This window comes from Pelodiscus sinensis, chromosome 5, assembly GCF_049634645.1.
Source record: "Pelodiscus sinensis isolate JC-2024 chromosome 5, ASM4963464v1, whole genome shotgun sequence".
NCBI classification, from domain to species: Eukaryota; Metazoa; Chordata; order Testudines; family Trionychidae; genus Pelodiscus; species Pelodiscus sinensis.
Window position 1 is genome coordinate 4,079,324 of NC_134715.1, and position 23,010 is coordinate 4,102,333.

General features: G+C 40.8%; 1 protein-coding gene across 5 annotated transcripts in view; it reads right to left on the minus strand.

Moving 5' to 3' along the window:
- The window catches only part of CENPC (centromere protein C), a 130,327-nt gene that overhangs the window by 99,858 nt on the left and 7,459 nt on the right, over positions 1-23,010 (minus strand). For 4 of the 5 annotated variants that reach the window (XM_075929261.1, XM_075929259.1, XM_075929263.1 and 1 more), the window contains exons 5-17: positions 18,694-18,784; positions 18,307-18,592; positions 17,427-17,630; positions 13,360-13,778; positions 11,397-12,285; positions 9,851-9,889; positions 8,503-8,585; positions 8,047-8,112; positions 7,449-7,553; positions 5,133-5,219; positions 2,720-2,812; positions 2,208-2,362; positions 1,490-1,580 (exon numbers count right to left, since the gene is read on the minus strand). In XM_075929261.1, coding sequence (XP_075785376.1) covers positions 1,490-1,580; positions 2,208-2,362; positions 2,720-2,812; positions 5,133-5,219; positions 7,449-7,553; positions 8,047-8,112; positions 8,503-8,585; positions 9,851-9,889; positions 11,397-12,285; positions 13,360-13,778; positions 17,427-17,630; positions 18,307-18,592; positions 18,694-18,784 — 2,608 coding nt within the window. The remainder of the gene's footprint in view (positions 1-1,489; positions 1,581-2,207; positions 2,363-2,719; positions 2,813-5,132; positions 5,220-7,448; positions 7,554-8,046; positions 8,113-8,502; positions 8,586-9,850; positions 9,890-11,396; positions 12,286-13,359; positions 13,779-17,426; positions 17,631-18,306; positions 18,593-18,693; positions 18,785-23,010) is intronic. The other variant, XM_075929260.1, reaches the window with a different exon arrangement.

Sequence of the window (23,010 nt, forward strand, 5' to 3'; positions counted from 1 at the left end):
CCTGGTCTGCTGGAGACGGTCCCCAGCAGACCAGGGGCACCGGAGCGAAGCCGCAGTAGCGGCGGGTTCCCGCGCTTCTGAGGCTTTGCTCTGGCAAAGCCTCAGATGCGCCGGAACCCGCCGCTGCTGCGGCTTCGCTCACGGTGCCCCTGGTCTGCTGGAGACGGTCTCCAGCAGACCAGGGGCACCGGGAGCGAAGCCCCAGCCGCGGTGCGGTCCTGCGCCTCTGAGGCTTTGCCAAAGCAAAGCCTCAGAGGCGCGGCACCCCGCTGCCACTGCGGCTTTGCTCCCCATGTCCCTGGTCTGGTGGGGGGGGGCGCAGCTAGTGTGCCCCCCCCCAGCAGACCAGGCTTTTGTTGCCGGACCCTGGGGCAGAGCAGCTGGGGCGCTGCCGGTCGGTCCCGCAGCGCCGCTCTGGACACTACTGGACCAACCCGGCAGCACCCGAGCTGCTCTGCCCCAGGCGTCCTGATTCAGCCACTGCTGGTCAGTTTCAGCAGCGGCTGAATCAGGACGCCTGGGGCAGAGCAGCTGGGGTGCTGCTGGGTTGGTCCAGTAGCGCCGAGGAGCGATGCTACTGGAGCAACCCAGCAGCACCCCAGCTGCTCTGCCCCAGGCGTCCCCAAGTCAGCCGCTGCTGAAACTGACCAGCGCTGACTACAGAAGCCCGAGGCAGAGTTGCTCTGCCCCAGGCTTCCTGGAATCAGCCACTGATCAGTTTCAGCAGCAGATGACTTGGGGACGCTTGGGGTTCTCTTAAGCTGAATCTGTAAGTCAGAACTGGTGGTCAGTTTCAGCAGCGGCTGACGCCAGTTCCGACTTACATACAGATTCAACTTAAGAACAAACCTACAGTCCCTATCTTGTACGTAACCCGGGGACTGCCTGTAGTGTGTCCAGCTCTGGGCAGCACGTTTCAAGAAAGATATGGAGAAATTGGAGAAGGTCCAGAGAAGAACAAGAAGAATGATTAACAGTCTAGAGAACATGAGCTATGAGGGAAGGCTGAAGGAATTGGGTTTGTTTAGTTTAGAAAAGAGAAGACTGAGGGGGGACATGATAGCAGTTTTCAAGCACCTAAAAGAATGTTACAAGGAGGTGGCCCTCTGAGGATAGGACAAGAAGCAATGGTCTTAAATTGCAGTAAGGGAGGTTTAGGTTGGACATTAGGAAAAACTTCCTGCCCGTCAGGGTGGTGAAACACTGGAATAAATTGTCTAAGGAGGTTGTGGAATCTCCATCTGTGGAGGTATTTAAGAGCAGATTGGACAGACACATGTTAGGGATGGTCTACATGGTGCTAGGTCCTCCTATCAGGGCAGGGGACTGGAACTGAGGACCTCTAGAGATCCCTTCCAGTTCCAGTATTCTATGATTCTATGAATTATTGCCTATCTTTCTTCTAGCCCCTCTTCAGCTTAGTTACCCCCACTTACGCTCTCCCTTTACGTGGTCCTTTTGCAAAAAGGTATTTTTAAAATGTACCTACCCTCCGGAACATAGAAAAAATCTCCTGTAGTCAGATAGTAGGATGTCTTATGAAGGGTAACAATAATCTTGCCATGGATAACATGGAAAGCCTTCAGAAATTAAATAAAAAGCAAATATTCTACCATTAGTGAGGTATTTTCATTGCAAAATATTTGTAGGACTAACAAAAAAAATCCTTTATTGCTGAACATTTCTCCCCTTTTATCCAGTAAAATTTTGTGTATAAATACAAATTAACACCATCCCCCCCCAAAAAAACATTAAGTCCCCAAATCCTTTCATCACTCTCCCTACCCCACTGTAAATTATGATTGTGAAAGCCAGAATGTAATAGACAGGTATTTGAAATGTAAAGTTTTCTCCTATACTAAGACTTTTACACTGCTGCCTACATTTTATGGTATTTATTAACAATATAATGAAGAACATAGGAAGGTTATTGTGCGTGCCATGTGGCTGAGTTCCTTTTGTACAGCAAAATTTAACTTCGTGAATTCCCTTACTTTCAGTGCTTGATTCTACAGTTTAAATGTTTCATTAACATGTTTTCTGCATGTATTTCTTTAAGAAAACATGTAATAAAAGTTACAAATACAGCATTACCTTCAAATAGTGAAGTACTTCTAACAACACTAAATAGGTCTTTAAAGTAGAAAAGCCTTTCAGTACATGATATTTTGCTATACAAGTAGATATAAGGAAACAGATGTACTCACTATTTTATCTGTGTGGACAAACTGATGCCCCTTTTCCTTAAGTGGTTTCAAGATCAATTTACCAGCAGCAAAGCCAGATGTATTCAGGTTTTTATAGATTTCCACTGATTCATCATTAAAGAAACAAGAATGATTACGTCCAGTGTTAACACACTCTACAGAAAAATAAAATTGGCAGAAGCTCAACAATATCCAGTGTATAAAATATTTTAGTCATTAGAACAGTACAGCCTCCAATTTCTTAATCATATTGTTGTAAGATTCAAAGTAGTAAGCTCAGCAGCAGACAAACATTCTAGAGTACTGTGAGGTTTCCTTGCTTTTTCTCCTTCTCTGGCTCCCCTGACTTCTGCATGAGGAAGGAAGAGGGATGTCTCAGCCCCTCAAGAGTTTAGATGTGCGGAGGAAGCCCTGATCAGCGTACTTCCCTGTATGACCCCAAAGGAGGAGCAAATTCTGCAAACTTGTCACAGACTCTCTCAGAACTCAGTCGTATCACTTCAGCAACCTACCTTGTAAAACCTCTCCATTAACTGTTGGGTCCCATACAACAGTTGGCTTAGAAGCATCTGCTAAGGAGATATTCAGATGTTCAACATGACTCCCTGCAAAAGAAAAGTGTAAAAAACACTCATCACTGTACGTTTTTAAACCAACCAGAGGTAATGTTATGCCATTCTCATTTCTCAAATATTTTAGAATTCAAATGCGTAGTTATGGATTTAAATAGTTTCCCAGATTTTAAACATTCCATCAGGTCAAAAGACTACTCCTTTAATAAATGGGAATTACCTGTGATACTAATCGTCTGAAGCTACCATTTTTTAGAGAAGTTACTCTTGTTATGCAAAACACACAGAGATTCCCTAGAACACTGATAACTGCTCCTGTTACAACAATAACAAATACATACCTAAGAACATCTACATTCTAAGGTCATTTGCTACTTTAAAAACACTGGAGTCCCTGAAGCCACTTCAAATTTCAAAAATGTAATGAAATCTGAAAAAAGCCTTCCCCTTAAATTCTGATGGAGGTGACAGATGGAATACTGAAAGATGAAGCCTATATAGAAAAAAAAACCTATTACAAGTGAAGGTTTTCCTTTTCTTTAGAAGATGACAAGATCTTCACTTGGGGTACGTCTAGACTACAGGCTTCTGTCGACAGAAGTTTTGTCGACAGATACTGTCGACAAAACTTCTGTCGACAAAGAGCGTCTACACTACATTCAGTTCTGTCGACAAAGCAAGCTGCTTTGTCGACATGGTAGTGTAGACGCAAAGGACAGTTTACATGCAATAACACCTTCTGTCGACAGAAACTCTGTCGACAGAAGGCGTTATGCCTCGTAAAATGAGGTTTACCAGTGTCGACAAAACTGCTGAGTTCTGTCGATGTTATGTCGACAGAACTCAGCAGTAGTGTGGACGCAGGTATAGTTTTGTCGACAAAAGTCCACTTTTGTCGACAAAACCCTGTAGTCTAGACACACCCTTGGAGACTAAAATCTCAAGGGAAATTTCTAAAATAAAAAATAGGTCTGATCAGAGAAGGTAACAGCCAAATGTCAGGAAGTCAGTGTAACTGTTTGCAAAATACAGAAAATTAAGGCTCCTCTAAGGAAAAACCTTCAGGAGGAGTGAAGGTAAACAAACTAAAGAAAGATATCCCAAATCTCACAAAAACTCGAAGGGGCAGGACAGTTTGGGCATTCTATAAATGGGGAGTAATACCTACAAGCCAACAGAACCTGGATTTCTTTCTTAATGTCAAATGCAACCCGTAATGCTTCATAAATACATAGAGAATACCACATGGCAGCTTTTCAGATCTCCTACACAAGGACAAATCTAAGGCTGGACACAAAGCCACTCCACCTCAGCTAAACGGTGACATGATCCTCTCCAGACTGTAGAATCTCATCATTTTTCAGTGATTTCATTATAGTTCAAAATTACTGCCCAGGGGACATTTAGTAAATGGGTTTTCAACTCAAATTTACAAGTGAAAGTCTTTATAGAGTTTCTGTCTGGGGCATCTTAAAGCATTTTAGTGGAGGCCTATCTGCCCTATCTGACCATTTTTTTCCAAATTCAAATTATATTTTTTCCCTAATAGATTCCATTCTAGAAAGTAAAAAGTCTCTATGCATCTGCTCAGAAATATCAGGCTTCTGGAATTATACCCATTATCAGATGGTTGATTGACAAGAAGCCAGCTTCTTGACTGGGATGGAGTATGGTTCTCTGGCTCTAAGTGATCATCGGTAGACCAACTCAGTCATGGGAAATGAAGTCAGTCACTACCATCTTCAGTATAGACAAGAACTATACTGGTCTTATCAGCTCAACCAGCTAACATTCTTAAAGCAACTGTCCTCATCTTTACTGAGGGCAAAATCATTATACGTTACGTTAGTTAAAACAGGCTAGCCAACATGTTGTGTATCACAATGTGTTTCCCCTGTCTAAGTAAGACCTTTGTGCACTGCCTTTCGGGACGACATTGGTTGCTTGTGTTCATAAAACATTTGGTAGTTACAGTCGCCAACCTTCATATAAAAGGGATGCATGCGTACATTAGTTTATATCATCGAACCAACAGACTGATTAAGGACAGAACTGCATTCATCTTCTTTACTCATTGCTCTGAGTTTATAATCATGCTCAGATTCCCTCAAATAGCCCCTCCTTTCCCACCACATGAAGTTCTTGTTAATCTAAGATTGGTCCAAACCAATGTTTTAAAGCTCATTTTCTTGCCTATACTAACATTAGTTTTAATTCATATTAATGTGTTTTAACATTAATTACATTTCTTACAATATTTCCCCCCCAAAGAAGTTCTGAGGGGTGTACATAATCTGAACCACTGCTCCATACTGCTATAGAAATAAAAAACAAAGTTTTAAGGAGTTTGTACTTGTTTTTGGCGTAGGTTTTCTCCTTTTTTTAGCCTCCCTGCATGATTCCTTTTTAGGGTACGTTATTCCACCTACTACAAACCCTCCTGAAATAGAAGAAAAGAAACAAATATTACTGCATAGTCGGCATTTTAACATTTTTTATGAAAAAGCTTATTAATTTTTTAAAACAGTGAGGTTCAGAATTTACTGTTTGAACCCTTTTTTTCTTTTTTTAACTGCCTTTTGTGAAACAACCAGAGGCATTTGGGAAAAACTAAAATTCTCTCTCAAGTCTAGATCCACAACTCTCCAATGTGAGTGTATAGCTGTGGGTAGAATCGATGACTGGACTACAGCCGTGTATTAGCCCCACTTTCCAGAGACCCGTTCAGTTTCGTTCCACCTCCGGTAACTACCTGCAGGGCAGTGGAATTCAGCACTTGCTGCAAGAGAGAGAATTAACATCCCCGAAGAAGCACACTCCTGCCTGGAACTTCCACAGTGCCCACCCACTCGCATTTTATTCCTCGCTTGAGAATTTTCTAACCTGAGCTTGAATCTAGGGCTCTGGCATCCACACTGCAGTGCACAGACCCCAAAATCTGGGCAGCTAGGAGCTTTCTCTTGATTCTCAGCTTTGCTTCCTATCCTGTGTAAATCCCATGCAGCAGAGAAGAGGAGCCAGAGCAGGAAAGAAGGAAATGGGAGGACGACACTCAACCAGCCTAGGCATTTCAAAGGGGCAGCACCACACAGCTGGCCAGGAATCAACTGTGAGGCAGCTGCCACTTTGGCATTACAGAGGGGCAGCGCCATGGAGCCCGGGATCAACTGAGACTCCCCAGCTGATCCCGGGCTCCGTGCGCCATGCAGCGCAGCATGGAGCCCAGAGACAGCAGGGGACTCTGAGTCCTCCGTTGACCCCAGGTTCCATGAGTGCACTGTGGCTTTGAAACGCACAGGAGCCCCCGCTGGGGACTCTTGTACATTTAGAAGCAGGCACATCCGCGTGCAGCCCAGAGTCAGCAGGACTTCCCATTGGCCCCGGGATGCATGCGGTGTTCCGCATTCCTCCTTGGAAATGTACAAGAGCCGCAGCAGGGGCTCTTGTACATTTCAAGGGAGGAATGAGGAAGTGCCTATCAACTAGTCAAAGGAAATTCCATCGACTACTCAACTAGTCGATTAACGGAAATTTAACATCCTTAATATAAAGGTAGCATGGGACTCCCCGGGAATGGAGCCAGGAGCTGAGATTGCACTGGCTGCTGACTCTGGCTCCAGGGAGGAGCATTTTAGTAACCGTGTAACCACTAAAAATCGTTGCGGCTACATGCTCATGCTCTTCCATCAACTCAGCCTACTCGTCTCGCTTTGGTGGAGTACAGGAGAGTACCTGGCAGTTGATTTGTCATGTCTATACTAGTGTAAATGTGATAAATTGCCCCCAGTGGGTCGATCACTACCTATCAATCCAGCGGGTAGTAAAGACATGCCTTTACGGTCCTACATTTCTATGATTCTATAAGGAAGAAAAATAATCAAGAATCATGGAGGATTGATTGATCCAGAAAGACTAAAAGCTAAGATACGTGGCCTAGTAAAAGAGCTCAGCACAATTGAGGCTGATTTTTCAAAATTGCATAGGACCATACAGGACACCAAAAGCAAGTAGCCAATTTTTAAAATAAATAAACAACCCTCAAGATTGAGCAGCTCCCCCTGAGAACAAATAAGGCTGAATTCTTTTGAAAATCTGGCCTGCTAGGTATGTGATATTTAATCAAGACGAGTCAATTATTGGAAAAATGTAATGCAATCACAGACAATGTGATTAAGGCAAAATTTAGGTTGAAGTGCAGAGCCAGTGAGATGGATTCCATTCCTTATGGCATTTAAAATTAGACTAGATGAATTAGAATAGATACAGAATAATAATTTTGCATTGCAAGAAGGAACGGAGTCAGCCTAATAGGTTTTTTCCTTCTCTTATTATTATGAATCTGTATTGTATGAGAATACAGATTTGCAGAAATCACTTTATTCCCTCTCTTTAGAAATATAGCATTAACACAGAGAAACAGAGAATGGGCAGTTTAGCTTTCTGAGGGTGTGTAGCAATCTCTTATGACATTATTTCTAGTTATAAATACTGTAAGGAGAAGAATACTTAATGGGTTCATGGAGCAAATGAAAGTGAAACTGAGAAAAAAATGAGAACCATAGCCTGAGACCACAGATATATCACTGATTACTGTTTAATGAATATGACTCAAAAGATATTGCACAGAATTAAAATTGAAGGCAACCAGGTATGTATTTAGAAACAATACCTGACGGTCTCGACAGATAGTTCACACGCTCCCCTCGCCAATAGTCCAAAGGCTTTAGTCTTATTCTTTTTGTCCGACGAACATTGGGTGTGTGGGATGGCATTACTAATGAACAGATTTAAAGAAAAAAACAATTCACATTGGATAAAATGAATCCAGAAACTATCAGTAGAAATTAGGCTAAAGAGAAAACCAAAAGAGAACATTCAGAATTTATTTTACATAGCTTTATATGTAAACGGTCAAACTTTAAATTCATTTTTAAAATTAGACAAGAGTTAATTCTGTTTTTAGAAGACTGAACTAACAAGTCTTGCCTATCTCTATCACCACCATTTCTGTGTGTTATATTCCATTCTCCCACCATTAGCATGTTTTCATCTTAACTGTAGGCTCTTGGGGACTGCACCTTTCTATGTTTTGCACAATGGACCAGAATGTAATCGGGATTAGCATACTACCATAGTATAAAAGATAAAATTAACATGTATTTTCCCCTAAGAGCTTTGTGGGTCTTTATTGGACATAATAGCTTACTGCAAAATTGAAAACCTAGTTTCATGCATGTACATAAAGGAATTTTAAAAAATAACCTTACCTAGTTTATGCCCTAGTGAATTTGGCAAAAATTCACTTGCCTGATCCTTCAAGACCATAGATTTATCTGAAAAATGCAGTATAAAATCACCACAATGGAGAAATATAGAATTTCATGACCACCATGATCACATGCTATTTCCCATCACCACCCTTGCCAGGACTCTGACCTCATTCAGCCTCATTATAATTATATAATCATTATAAACCAAAGATATTCCCCAAACAGGTAAAACCCAATTTTGGAAGAAAAAAAACACTAATATGCATAAGTTAGCAGATTCATGAATGATCCCAGGGGAGCAAAGAATAAACCTGCAGCCACTTGGGTTTTCTGACACTTTTCATGATACTGAATAAACTTTTCATGATACTTGAGTAGCATTTTAAGAACTTTAAATGAAATCTGCAATATTCTCATGCATATAAAAAAGGAACTGACACCTTTAAACCTTACCTGAAGATGAATCTTCCCATTCATATGCAATAGGTTCGGCATTTTTTGAAGTAAATTTTACATAACGGTTCAGTACAGGCCCACTTTAAAAAAAAATAGCATCTGTATGAAAATGCAATTTATGAAAAATAACATTACAAAACCAACTGTATCAAATTTCAAAGTGTTTTTCATCATGTATTGACATTTAGAAGGACAAAATGTTAAATGTTTGTCAATGTAATAGCAACCATAAAAAAGGGAAGAAGAAAAGAGGCAGTCAAAATAGAAGCAGACATTCCATTGTACATTTGCAAACTAGTATGGGGAAATGGGAACAAAACCACATCTAGTATTTGAATTTAATTTTTATGAAAATATCTGTAGAATTGGAGTGGCAGAACTAGGGATGTTACATTTAGATTAATCAACTAATTGAAGAGTCGATGGAATTTCCATCAACTACTCGATAAGGGCACCTCTGCTTTTGAAATGTACAAGAGCCCTTCTTGTACATTTCAAAAGCAAAGTGTGCGGGGAGCACGGGGCCAGTGGGGGATTGCTTGAGTCTCCCTTACTCCCCACGGCACTTCTGCTTTTGAAATGTAGCAAGCAATGTACATTTTTGAAATGTAACTTGCCAGTTACCCGCTGCGCCTCTGCCCACCCCCCACAGAGACGGTGCTGGAGGGAACCGGCTTTTAAGCCAGCTCCACCCAGCACCAGCTCCTGCTCTCCCACCTTGCTGCCTCTCTCTGATAGAGGCAGCAAAGGCGGGCGGGGAGGAAGCGACTAGTCGAATCACCAGTCGACTATCTGATAAACATATGTGTATCGGAGAGTTGACTAGTCAACTAGTCACTTACACTCGTAGGCAGAATGTCTGTACTTGAGGGGCTTGGATGGCGTGGTACCTATAGAAGCCCTCAGCAAGTTGTAAGTAATGCAATGGACTTGGCAGACCATTTTGTCCAAGCAACAGAAATGTCTGATTGATAAGCAGCTGGGACCCACTAGAAGCCCAGAACAGCCATAAAGAGAAAGTTTTGCACTTGCCCTCAAGAGACTCCTGACCTAGAAGCAAGTCGCCACACAAACCTTTCTAGCTAAACAACTGCAAAGGTAACTGGAGCCACTGAGCCACTGCTCTAGAGCCTTATTCTATTCTTGCTTTAGGGGAAGGAAGTGAGTGGCAGCTGGGTCCATGCCTATTTGATTTGGGACCAAGGCAATGAGTCTTAGAGGGGAAGAAAAAGCAAAATCTTGGTGATGGCTCATTTATCTAGTGAGAAGGTTTTGCAACCCTGCTACTGTTCCTAGCGCTAAGAAATATTAAAAAGGCAATTCTACACACAATAAAGGAAATTACCTGCTATGACTCTTGTTTCTCTCAGGTGCAGGAAAGATCCTAGAAAAGATGCAATGGTTAGTAATCTTACTGAAAGTTAGTGATAGAAATGTAGCCGTGTTAGTCTGGTGTAGCTGAAACAAAATACAGGACTGTGTAGCACTTTAAAGACTAACAAGATGGTTTATTATTAACCATCTTGTTAGTCTTTAAAGTGCTACATAGTCCTGTATTTTGTTACTGAAAGTTAGTAATTCTTCATAACATGGAGGGGCATATGGAAGGAGTTTTAGAAGAATACGGATATAAAATTAGAGGGCAGAAGTTATTTGTCTGAATCAGAGAGAGGCTTCTTCAGCTATAACAACAAATCATAAATTAGTACTAACTTCACTGAAAGCAAATATTGTTCAAAAGTAAATAGGACATGTACTACATTTGATAAAATAATTGATCAAAGTAACAGATTCCTTTTTTGGACTAGGGAGGTAAACGAGTGGTCGAATAGATGATTAACCGATAAGCCTAGGCTTATCAGTTAATCTTCTCTACTACTCCAATTCCGCTCCCCCCCCCCCCCCCTTGCTGCCTCTGTATCAGCAAGGAGGGGGAAGCAGGAGCCGGTGCTGAGGGGAGCCAGCTTAAAAGCCAGTTCCCCCAGCACCGGTACAGCTGTCTCCTGCTGCCTCTACCAAAACCATCCGCACAGGGTGAGGGGAAAGGGCAAGGGAGGCTGCTGCAAAGCAAGCTCTGCCCACGGCTCCCCACGGACAGGTTGCTTCATGGCAGCAGCCCGTCTGCAGAGGGTCCAAGCTCCCTTCCCTGCAGGGGCTCTGGAGCAGCCTTTGTCTGCGGGGAGCTCAGATCCACCACGGACAGGGCCTTCTGCCAGAGCAGCCTCTGTCAACAGCCAGCCCAGGCCTCCATGGACAGAGTCGGAGTAAGAAGTCCTCCAGCTTGACAGTAGTTCGACATTATTTCAAAATAACTGCCAGCTGCGTACACGTGGACTATGTTATTTCGAAATAATGTTGCTGCGTAGACATACCCTTAGTCTGTATCTGCAAAAACAATAAGTCGTCCTGTGGTACCTCAAAGACTAACCCAATGGGTTTTTGCCCACAAAAGCTTATGCCCAAACAAATGTTAGTCTTTAAGATACCACGAGACTTCTCATTGTTTTTAAAAGTATAGGTACACAAGACCATAAAAAATTTGGAAAATCATGAAGTAATTAAAAAATACCCTTTTATACCTTATTCTAAATATATACACTTCAAAATTAATTTCACAGAAACTACACGATAATATAAAATTCACTGTCTGAATCTGGTACTACAACATCATAAGACAGAGCATTAGGCTCCCATTGCAACAAAATCCTGGATGTCAGCCCATGGTTCGTAACAGCTTTTTAATTATAATACTTCATTTATCTGCTTATTACTTACTTATGGAGTTATAACTGTATTGCATATTGTAATTACTTAATAATGATGTACCATTGGCAGAAAATGTTTAATGAACAATTACATTGTATTGTATATTCATTTAAAAAAAAACCTACTGTGATCGGCAGGCATTACTCTTTTTTTTGTATTTTGTTTTCACAGATGCATTTGACTTCTTGTCTTTTTGTTCTGCCATGTTCTGGTCAGAAGAATCCTTGTGAACTGTAGTATTCCCAAGTTCAGCATTTTCAGAATGTGAACAATCAATCATATCTGTTCTTTGATTAATTTGAGTAGCTGTCTGCTGCAGAGATTTAGCGGAGGCTTTTTTCCTTTCACCAGTATTCTCTGGATAGTTTATGAGATTCTGTAACGGTTCTTTAGATTTTGCAGGAGTTTTGATATATACATTACCAGAGGATTCTAGTGAATGAATGACATTTTTAAGTTTGACGGACTGATGGGATTTATGTAATATGGGAGTCTGTGATTCCTGTTGCAATGAAGGGGCTTTGACTTTGTTTGACTTTAAAAGCTCCCTTTCGTTGACCTCCTCTATAGGCTCACTGTCAGAACTCTCCCCTGAGATTAGCACCCTTGTTTTTCTACTAGTGGATTTAAGGGCAGATTTTCTAACTTTGTTTCTTTGGTTTTCTACCAGTTTTTTAGACGATGCAACTTTTGAAAGTTTCTGCTTAGCAGTTTGTTTTTTGTGGGATGAACATAGAGCAGTTTTTAAAATAGAGCGGGGAGGTTCTGGAGAACTATGATCCTCTTCTGAAGATGCAATCTTTTCTTGAGGCTGCTCAGTAGTATTACAAGGTCCAAAGGAATCTTCATGAGCTATTTCTGTTGGCTTATGTTGTTCTGTATCGGAAGTCTCTGTGTCTGATTCGGAAATTAAAAACGTGAATTTTTTGGGCTGTATCTGTTTCAGGACCGGGGACTTTTTTTCATTTGGGGTTCTTGTGGATCTCTGTCCATGCGTATGCTTTTTACTCTCTTCTGCCAACATACAAAAAAGCACATATTAATTCATTTCCTTTTAAAAAACTGCATGAATAATTTATATACACAAAACTATATTATATTAACAACTGAAATATCATCCACACATTTTTCTCTGGTGGGTGGTTTTTACTTAAGGCTCCAAAAGCAGAAGCAGCACCTTCTGATGTGTACTCTGCATACAGTTGTAAATATTCAGTGTACCACATTTAGTTCACCTACTGAGCCTTAATCTAGAAAAAGTTGCCGCAACTTTTATCCTCACTCAACTGCTTCCCAGTCAACTTTAAACTCTTCCTGTTAATTAGCTCTATCCCGCTATTCCTTGTAGCTCTGTCTCACTGTCACTTAAATGCTGATTCCCTGCAGACACAACACATGTCATACAACCTTAGGGCTGGAAGAGAACTCAGGAGATCATTGAGTCCAGCCCCCTGCCCAAAGCAGGATCAATCCCAACTAAATCAACCCAGCCAGGGCTTTGTCAAGTCAGGACTTAAAAACCTCTAGGGATGGAGATTCCATCACCTCCCTAAGTAACCCATTCCAGTACTTCACCACCCTCCTACTGAAATATCTCTAACTCCTTCCCACAAAGTTGGAAGTGAAACACAGATGTTACAGTCTTCCTTATTTGCCTTGAAAATATGGAAGCAAGTAATCACTGCTACCTTCCGATAGCACCACACTATTGCCTCTCTTACTGCCATATGCACACACCGCACATTTCTCAGTTGATCCCTCCATCTCAGTCAAAGGTCTCCCAATTTGCCTTCCAACTGTTGAATAATCATAAAAATACTCAGAAAGAAGGGGACCTAAGAATATTTTCCTCTGTTGCCCAATAAAGCATCCCCTGGAATAAATCAAAACATTCCCAAAGAGATCATTAATAGTAGCATCATTTTAAACCAAAACAAAAAATTCAGTTAAGAACAGGCAAATCAAAGGTAGAAAAAGCTCTATTGCTAAGGGTTTTTTTTAGTCATAATTCAATTATCAACATTTGCCTTTGCAAGTATAAATATCCAATGATTCTTTACCTCGATTGTTTTTTTCTAAATGACTTACCTATGTGAGGACCGCTTTGCCTTACAGATTTAAGAGTATTTTCCTTTTTTTCAGTCAAAACTAGATTTACATCCAAAGAATTTTGTGACTCATCTTGTATCCCTTCAGCAACATTACATGGATCCATTTTCGACTGTTCCATTCGAGTCTGTTTAACGGTTACTTCATTCTGTGCCCTTCTATCCTTGCGTTTCTTGCTTTCTCGTACAACTGCCTTTTTCCTTTCAGAAGGTTGAGGTTTTGGCACAGGCTTTGCTAAAGCCTGTTTCTCTACTTTTTTGTTCTTTTTTGGAATTGAAAACCAGGATGTAAAAGAAAAACCATCTGATTCATCAATTAGAAACTCACACTCATCTTCCATTCCTAAATCTAAATCTTTTACAGGAGAAGGTGATGCTGGTGGTATTAAGCTTGAATGCCTAAAGATAAAAGTACAAAAAAGGGTTGTTTTCTCATGTAATTTGGTTCAGAAAATAAAGAAAATAGTTTTGAAAATGAATGAAACAAAATATTGAAAGAAAGATACATGCCTAGAATGTTTTAGGTTATTTACCAACTATATAATATCTGGTGAAAATCACCAATAATTTGAGCATTGTGCACCTGTACAATTTGTCCTTTTCACATATTGGCACAACAATCGCTTTCTTTCAGTCTGTTGGAACTTCCCCAGTGTTCCACGAATTATTGAAAATCAGCATTAATGGTCCAGCAATCTGCTCAGCCAGCTTTTAAAACTCTTGGGTGAGAGTAATCTGCACCTACTGATTTAAAACTGTGTCTAGCTTTAGTAGCTCTGTTTAACATCCTCCTAAGACACTAATGGTAAAAAAAAGCTGTTAGAAACACTACAGTTGAATGGTTGGAAGTTGGAATCATATCATAGAATCGTAGAATCAGAACTGGAAGAGACCTCAGAAGGTCATCAAGTCCAGCCCCCTGCTCTAGGCAGGACCAATTCCAACTAAATCAACCCGACCAGGGCTTTGTCAAGCCAAGACTTAAATACCTCTAGGGATGGAGACTCCACTACTTTCCTAGGTAACCCATCCCAGTGCTTCACCACCCTCCTAGGGAAATAGTTTTTCCTAATATCCAACCTGGACCTCTCCCACCACAACTTGAGACCATTGCTCCTTGTTCTACCATCTGTCACTACTGAAAACAGCCTCTCTCCATCCTCTTTGGAACCTCCCTTCAGGAAGTTGAAGGCTGCTATCAAATCCCCCCTCACTCTTCGCTTCTGCAGACTAAACAGGCCCAACTCCCTCAGCCGCTCCTCATAGATCATATGCTCCAGCCTCCTAAACATTTTGGTTGCCCTCCGCTGGACCCTCTCCAATGAGTCCACATCCTTTTTGTAGTGGGGGGCCGAGAACTGGACACAATACTCCAGATGTGGCCTCACCAAAGCTGAATCAAGGGGAAAAGCCACAGTAAGACTGAATGGAAAGGAAATAATGTTAGCATTCATGGACTACAACTGCTTTTTCCCCATATACAGAACAGAAATATGTATTGTACACTTCTGCCATTTTTGCATTACTGCTAATAATTCTACCATTTGTATATAAATTGATCAATACACCATTTCTAGGACTTTTTTCCAAGCATGTCCTTAACTCTGATGGCCATATATTTCTTCTTTATATCCTTCGCTTCCTTTATCAACTTTCTACCATTCCTACATTCTGATTTATATTCACAACTATATAACAAATGGAAGTAAGGAGAAGTTAATATCACATTTTATAGCGGCCTTCATTTCCCTTCAAAAGTTGATCCATGTTTTAACCAGTATGACCTTTTTCATCAATTGTGGATTTTGGGCACCTTAAAAGCACTTTGACTGCTATTATTTCCAATTACCATTATCATTCATTTACATTTTTCTGATTATTTTTACTAATGAGGTGGATTGCTTTAATACATAATACAATATTAATAAGATACGGTTTAAATTTGTTGCTACAGTACTTCAAAAAGGAATCTGAAGAACAGCTAGCCAAAAACTCAAAAGTAATAGCAAAATGTTTTTTAAGTACATCAGAAGCTGGAAGCCTGCTAAACAACTAGTGAGGCCCTTGGACAATTGAGATGCTAAAGGAGCACTCAAAGATGATAAAGTCATTGCGGAGAAGCTAAATGAATTCTTTGCTTCAGTCTTCACGGCTAAGGATACTGGGGAGATTCCCAAACCTGAGCCATTCTTTTTAGGTGACAAATCTGAGGAATTGTCACAGATTGAGGTGTCGTTAGAGGAGGTTTTGGAACACACTGATAAATTTAACAGTAACAAGTCACCGGGACTAGATGGCATTCACCCAAGGGTTCTGAAAGAACTCAAATGGGAAATTGCAGATCTATTAACTGTGGTTTATAACCTATCCTTTAAATCAGCTTACTTACCTAATGTCTGGAAGATAGCTAACGTGATACCAATATTTAAAAAGGGTTCTAGAGGTAATCCTGGCAATTACAGACCAGTAAGTCTAACATCAGTACTGGCCAAATTAGTTGAAACTACAGTAAAGAATAAAATTGTCAGATACATAGATGAAAAGAATTGTTGGGGGGAAAGTCAACATGGTTTCTGTAAAGGGAAGTCATGAGTTACTAATCTCCAAGAGTTCTTTGAGGGAGGTCAACAAACATGTGGACAAGGGGGGAGCCAGTGGATATAATATACATAGATTTCCAGAAAACCTTTGACAAGGTCCTTCACCAAAGGCTCTTAAGTAAAGTAAATTGTCTCGGGATAAGAAAGAAAGTCCTTTCATGGACTGATTACTGGTTAAAAGATAGGAAGCAAAGGGTAGGAATACATGGTCAGTTTTCAGAATGTAGAGAGGTAACTAGTGAAGTCCCCCCCAAGGGTCTGTCCTGGGACCAATCCTATTCAACTTATTTATAAATGATCTAGAGAAAGGGGTAAACAGTGAGGTGGCAAAATTTGCAGATACCAAACTGCTCAAGATAGTTAAGACCAAAGCAGACTGTGAAGAGCTTCAAAAAGATCTCACCAAACTAAGTGATTGGGCAACAAAACAGCAAATGAAATTTAATGTTGATAAATGAAAAGTAATGCACACTGGAAAAAATAATCCCAGCTATACATACAATATGATGGGGACTAATTTAGCTACAACTACTCAAGAGAGAGATCTTGGAATCATTATGGATAGTTCTCTGAAAACATCCACTCCCTGTGCAGCGGCAGTCAAAAAAGCAAATAATGTTAGGAATCTTTAAAAAAGGGATAGCAAATAAGACAAAGAATATCTTATTGCCTTTGTATAAAATCATGGTACTCCTGCATCTTGAACACTGCATACAGATGTGGTCACCTCATCTCAAAAAAGATATATTGGCATTGGAAAAGGTTCAGAAAAGGGCAAGAAAAATGATTAGGGGTTTGGAACGGGTCCCATATGAAGAGAGATTAAAAAGATTTGGACTTTTCATCTTAGAAAAGAGGAGACTAAGGGGGGATATGACAGAGGTCTATAGAATAAGAACGTAAGAGGGCCATACTGGGTCAGACCAATGGTCCATCCAGTCCAGTATTCTGTCTGCCCACAGTGGCCAATAAATCATGACTGGTGTAAAAAAATGAATAAGGAAAAGTTATTTATTTATTCCCACCATATAAGGGGTCACCAAATGAAATTAATAGGCGGCAGGTTTAAAACAAACAAAGGAAGTTTTGCTTCACTCAGCACACTGTCAACCTGTGGAACTTCTTGTCAGAAGATGTGGTGAAGACTAGGACTTTAACAGGGTTCAAAAAAGAGCTGGATAGATTCATGGAGGTTAGGTCCATCAATGGCTATTATCCAGGATGGGTAGGAATGGTGTCCCTAACCGCTGTTTGTCTCCACATGGGTGACAAGGAAGGGATCACGGGAGGATTACCTGTTGTGTTCTCTCCCTCTGGGGCATCTGGTATTGGTCACTGTTGGCAGACAGGGTACTGAGCTAGATGGATCCTTGGTCTGACCCAGTACGGCCATTCTTATGTTCAGACTATGTTAATTACTTGCTAAATAAGTTTTACTTCACTGCACCTTTTTTCATCAGTTCCTGTTGTCACAGCCATCAAGAATGCTGAGGAAAGCGACTTCTTTTTCTGTTCAGAAGGTACAGAAGAACATTTTGTTCTTTTCTCTGGAACTATCTTCTCTTGTGTTGTTACCTGGGGACCTTCCGACCTTTGAATTTCCGTCTGTCTCTCCATAATTGCTGAAGTTGCTTTTTCATCAAGACTTAATCTACATATAAGAAAATAGTTTTTAGATCTGATACTATTAATCTCTAAATGGACTTTAAGTTTCTCCAGTTTACATGATCATATTTTAATAACTTTTTAAAGAAAATGTCATAAAGTTCAGATCAAATATTCTAGCAAGCAACTTAAAATTTAGGCTTCCAGGTGATTTTTTTTTTTTTTTAGCAAAGCTACATTTCTATTTCCATGACACACTGATGTAGAGTCAAACATTAAGTTCTTTTATGTCAGAGACAGCAGTGCGGGGCAGCAGGTAGCTCCCCAGAAGCCAGTGCACCCTGGGAGCCAGCTCCCCACAAGTACTGGCTCCTGCCTGCCACCCTGCGCTACTGCCTCTGTGTTAGAGGCAGCAGCGCAGGGCGGCAGGCAGCTCCCCAGGAGTTGGTGCACACAAAAAGCCAGATTTTAAGCCGGTTCCCCTGCGTGGACCAGCTCCCGCCTGCCACACCACTGATACGGAGGCAGCAACACAGGGTGGCAGCTGGCTCCCCAGGAGTAGGGCGAGAGCCTGCATGTAAATGGCACAGTTATACACTCACATCCCTATCCAATACTCACTTGTCTTTAATTTAACTGTGGGCACTGAAGACTGCTGTACTTGGAATTTTAAAATATTTTTAAATATTTTTTCTGTAGATTTAGCAAGTGAAGCAACTTACAAGTGTACAGATGTTTCTGCTTCCTCAACAAGAAGAACGGGTGATCCAGTGATCTCGTAATTATCCTCATCAGCATCAAAGATGCCAGCAGGGACTGGTCTTGACCTTTCAACATCTTTTAATATACTATTTGTTTTTTCATTAGTACCAACAGGATCACCGGCATCAACAAAGTCATCTTCACTTGAGTTTTTATCTTCTTTTAACACACACCTCTCATTTTTGTTAGAATTAACTACGGCATCAAGTATTATAGGTGTCTGATGGGCTTCAGTTGACTGTCCTGCTATAGATATTAAATAGCATTAGCTTTATCTCAGAAAGGGTAAAAATCACAAGAAATAATTACCACAAAAAAATTCATAATGCAACGTTAATATCACCCACCTGAACTGCTGACTGATTTTACTGGTGATGCAACTACAGAGGATGTAGAATTAAATGTCTTCTTCACAGAGTTAAATAAACCTGAATTCAGCTGAAATGTTTGACAGTGAAGAGTGGGAGAGGTAGAAAAGAAAAGTTTGCTATGATATAGCAACAGTAAAAATATTAACAAATATAAATCTTTACATCATTATTTTCTCATCATAGTCTTTTCTAAAATCATTTAAAAGCAGATTCTCAAAATAATTTAACACTTAAATTTCCAGTCTCTTAAAATGGTCAGTACTGTGATAAATTAGAGTAATTATGCCATTGCAAACCTCTCTAAGATTCAATTCTTAGTCCTGTACGACACTGGGCAAGTTCTTTTTTTTTTTACATCAACATAGGTTGATGGAAGTAATTGATTTAAATGACTATTAAAAAAAACACTCGCATCAATCACACTGAGACTCTGTAAAATTAGTTTGAAAACCTGTGCTACTAAAACTTTACTTTATCATTTAATCAACTAAACTACAAATGCTTAGGAGTATCATTTGATTTTTACAAAACTGCTATAATAAAAAAACCTAAAAAATTCGGAAAATTAAGGTCCAGATCCTGCAAATTCTTAAGCAGGTAGTAACTTTGCTTACTTCAATCATTCCACTTAAATGTAACTGATAGTATCTTAAATGTAACTATTTGGGTGTGTAAAATTGGGCATAAATGGTTCCAAAATCAGAAATTAAAATTGCATATTAAAATCTTATTTTAGTGCCATAAAAATCTGTGTTTAAAACAAAACTACTTTATAATGAAAATACAATACATTAAATAAATTGATACATTAAAAAAAAATTTAACATAGCATCTGAATTAATCTCCTAAGATTCAGATTCAACCACGTAAGGGCGGGATTTACAAAAACAGTTAGGAAATACAAAAGCAAAAGTCCCATTGACTTTGAAATAGAAATCATGATGGGCTGTTACCGCCTGGCTAAAGCATTTCAATTTTATTGGCTAGTTGAAGTTTAAGTGTACCACAAGATGGCATTGGTTGCAAATATGGCATGGGCTATTTATTGCCTTATTACTTTTTGCTTGGGGTTTTTATTTTAGGGCTATCGATTAATCAGTTAACTCAGACAACTAACTTGAAAAAATTGTGATTAATCATGGTTTTAATTGTTCTCTAAAAGGATAGAACAAGTGAAATGTACAGGCAGTCCCCGGGTTACGTACAAGATAGGGACTGTAGGTTTGTTCTTAAGTTGAATCTGTATGTAAGTCGGAACTGGCATCCAGATTCAGCTTTGCTGAAACTGACCAGCGGCTGACTACAGGAAGCCGGAGGCAGAGTTGCTCTGCCCCGGGCTTCCCGGAATCAGCCGCTGATCAGTTTCAACAGGCTGAATCTGGACGCCAGTTCTTACATACAGATTCAACTTAAGAACCCCAGGCGTCCCCAAGTCAGCTGCTGCTGAAACTGATCAGCGGCTGATTCCAGGAAGCCCGGGGCAGAGCAACTCTGCCTCGGGCTTCCTGTAGTCAGCGTTGGTCAGTTTCAGCAGCAGCTGACTTGGGGACGCCTGGAGCAGAGCAGCTTGGGTGCTGCTGGGTTGCTCCAGTAGCGCCGCTCCTCAGCACTACTGGACCAACCCAGCAGCACCCAAGCTGCTCTGCCCCAGGCGTCCTGATTCAGCCGCTGCTGAAACTGACCAGCAGTGGCTGAATCAGGACACCTGGGGCAGAGCAGCTGGGGTGCTGCCGGGTTGGTCCAGTAGCGCCCAGAGCGGCGCTACGGGACCAACCGGCCGTGCCCCAGCTGCTGTACCACAGGCGTCCGGAGCAAAGCCTTATACTGGTATAAGCCTTATACTGCAGAGCCCATAGCACAGGATGGCAGCCAGCTACCCAGGAGCGGGACAGGCAGCTGGAAGCCATTGCACACCAGCCCGCAGACCAGAAGAGTTTAACTGTAATGGAAATCAATAAGCTGATGCTTATCAGTTAATTGGTTAAATTCTTACATTTCCTTCTGCCAACATAAATAAAATGTTTTAAATTTTGGAAAAAAAATGTGAAGATGATTAAAATGAATATCATGACTGTAAAAAGATATAAAAAAATATACTTTTATCACTCCTGCTATGCATCCCAGGTCGTCAGAAGTAAAATAAGGAAAACCTCTTTACTCAGTGGTGCTCTGAGGATAAACTGATTAGTATCTGTAATACAGCTGAAAAGCATATCAATAGGACCCATATAAACATCTAAGTAGACCACACTCAGAGATGTACTTGATCAGATTAATTATAGGCCCATAAGAATAGTCTGTCTTAGTTGAAAACTTGAAATATACAGAATGTCAGTAACAAGCAATGTGTATGCCTGTCTAAAAGGAAAAAACAAACCACACAACCCAGAACAGAGTCTCAGAAGAAGAGCAACTGACTTAGGCTTGCAGTGCTCAGACTGTACAGCTCAAAGTTACAGTGTAGACATTCAGGATCAGGTTAGAGCCCCGGCTCTGAGACCCACCTTACTTACAGGGTTTCAGAGCCCAGGCTTGAGCCTAAACATCTAGATCAATGTTCCCTCTTCTCCATCCATGTGCGGAATAATTTTTTTCAATTTGCACCGACACAGGTGCACCATCACTACAAACAAAAACCTAACTGAGGGTGTGCTGCTGATCAGCTGGGAGGAATTTGAATCTCTCCAGAGTGGCCACACAGGCTCCCAGATTACAGGGAACACTGCAATTGTTTAGCCCATAGTTCAAGCTCTATAAGCACAAGTAACCCGATGCAACCAGCTATGAGTGTTTTACTACAAGTATAGACACACCCCAAAGCTGTGTCTAGACTACATCCCTCTGACAACAAAGCGCCATTATGCGATTATGCAAATGAAGTGTGAGATATTTAAATCCACGCTTCATTTGCACTTTCAAAGTGCCTCATTTATAACCCTCTGTCGACAGAGAATGTCGTCTAGACACAGCACAAGAGCCTGCAGCTTGACCCTTTTGGCAGCGGAGACTACCTAGGACAGATGCAATCACAGGACAAAGCCTGCTAGAATGCCATATACCCTACATCTTATATAGAAATAGTTTATCAGTTGTCATACTTCAAAGACCCAATTATATACTTACATTTGATTACTGGGAGGTACAACACAAAGAAAGATCTAACGAACATAACTGAATTCTTTTACACTGGCACTCAAGCTAGCCCTACCAACCAGCTGCAGATGGGCAAGGCATCATTCACTGCTTTTTGCAGGGACTTTTAATTGTAAAAGGTTTAGCGGGACCAAAGCGGAAGCTGGGAGTGACAAAAACACAGAAGGCTGAACCAGAGAGACTACCAGGAAAAGTTATCAGGAATGAAAGCTGATAAACTATTATGAGAAAAAGTATGGAGCAGGGAGATGTACAACCTTTGTAAGAGACTATGCCCAAATTATTTGCCTTTGTTGTTATGGTAAAACAATGTTGTCCTCTGTTACAGAAGAGGGATAAATTATGCCACAAATAAAGAAAATGTATAAGCTGTAGACTTATAGACTCATAGACTCACAGACTTTAAGGTCAGAAGGGACCATTATGATCATCTAGTCTGACCCCCTGCACAGTGCAGGCCACAGAATCTCACCCACCCCTCCTAGAATAATCCTCTCACATATATCTCAGATATTGAAGTCCTCAGATGATTGTTTGAAGATCCCAAGATGCAGAGAATCCTCCAGCAAGTGATCTGTGCCCCGTGCTACAGAGGAAGGCAAAAAACCTCCAGGGCCTCTGCCAATATACCCTGGAGGAAAATTTCTTCCCGACCCCAAATATGGCAATCAGCTAAACCCTGAGCATGTGGGCAAGACTCATCAGTCAGACACCCAGGAAAAATTCTCTATAGTAACTCCTATCATCCCACCATTGCCTATTTACCACCGATAGTGAAAGGTCAATTAGTTGCCAAGATCATGTTATCCCATCAAACCATCCCCTTCATAAACCCATCTAGCTTAATCTTGAAGCCAGATAGGTCTTTTGCCCCCACTACTTTCCCTTGGAAGGCTGTTCCAGAACTTCACTTCTCTCATGGTTAGAAACCTTTGTCTAATTTCAAGTCTAAACTTCCTGATAGCCAGTTTATATCCATTTGTTCTTGTGTACACATTGATATTGAGCTTAAATAATTCCTCTCCCTCTCTGGTATTTATCCCTCTAATATATTTAAAGAGAGTAATCAGGTCTCCCCTCAGCCTTCTTTTGGTTAAGGTAAACAAGCCAAGCTCCTTGAGTTTCCTTTCATAAGACAGG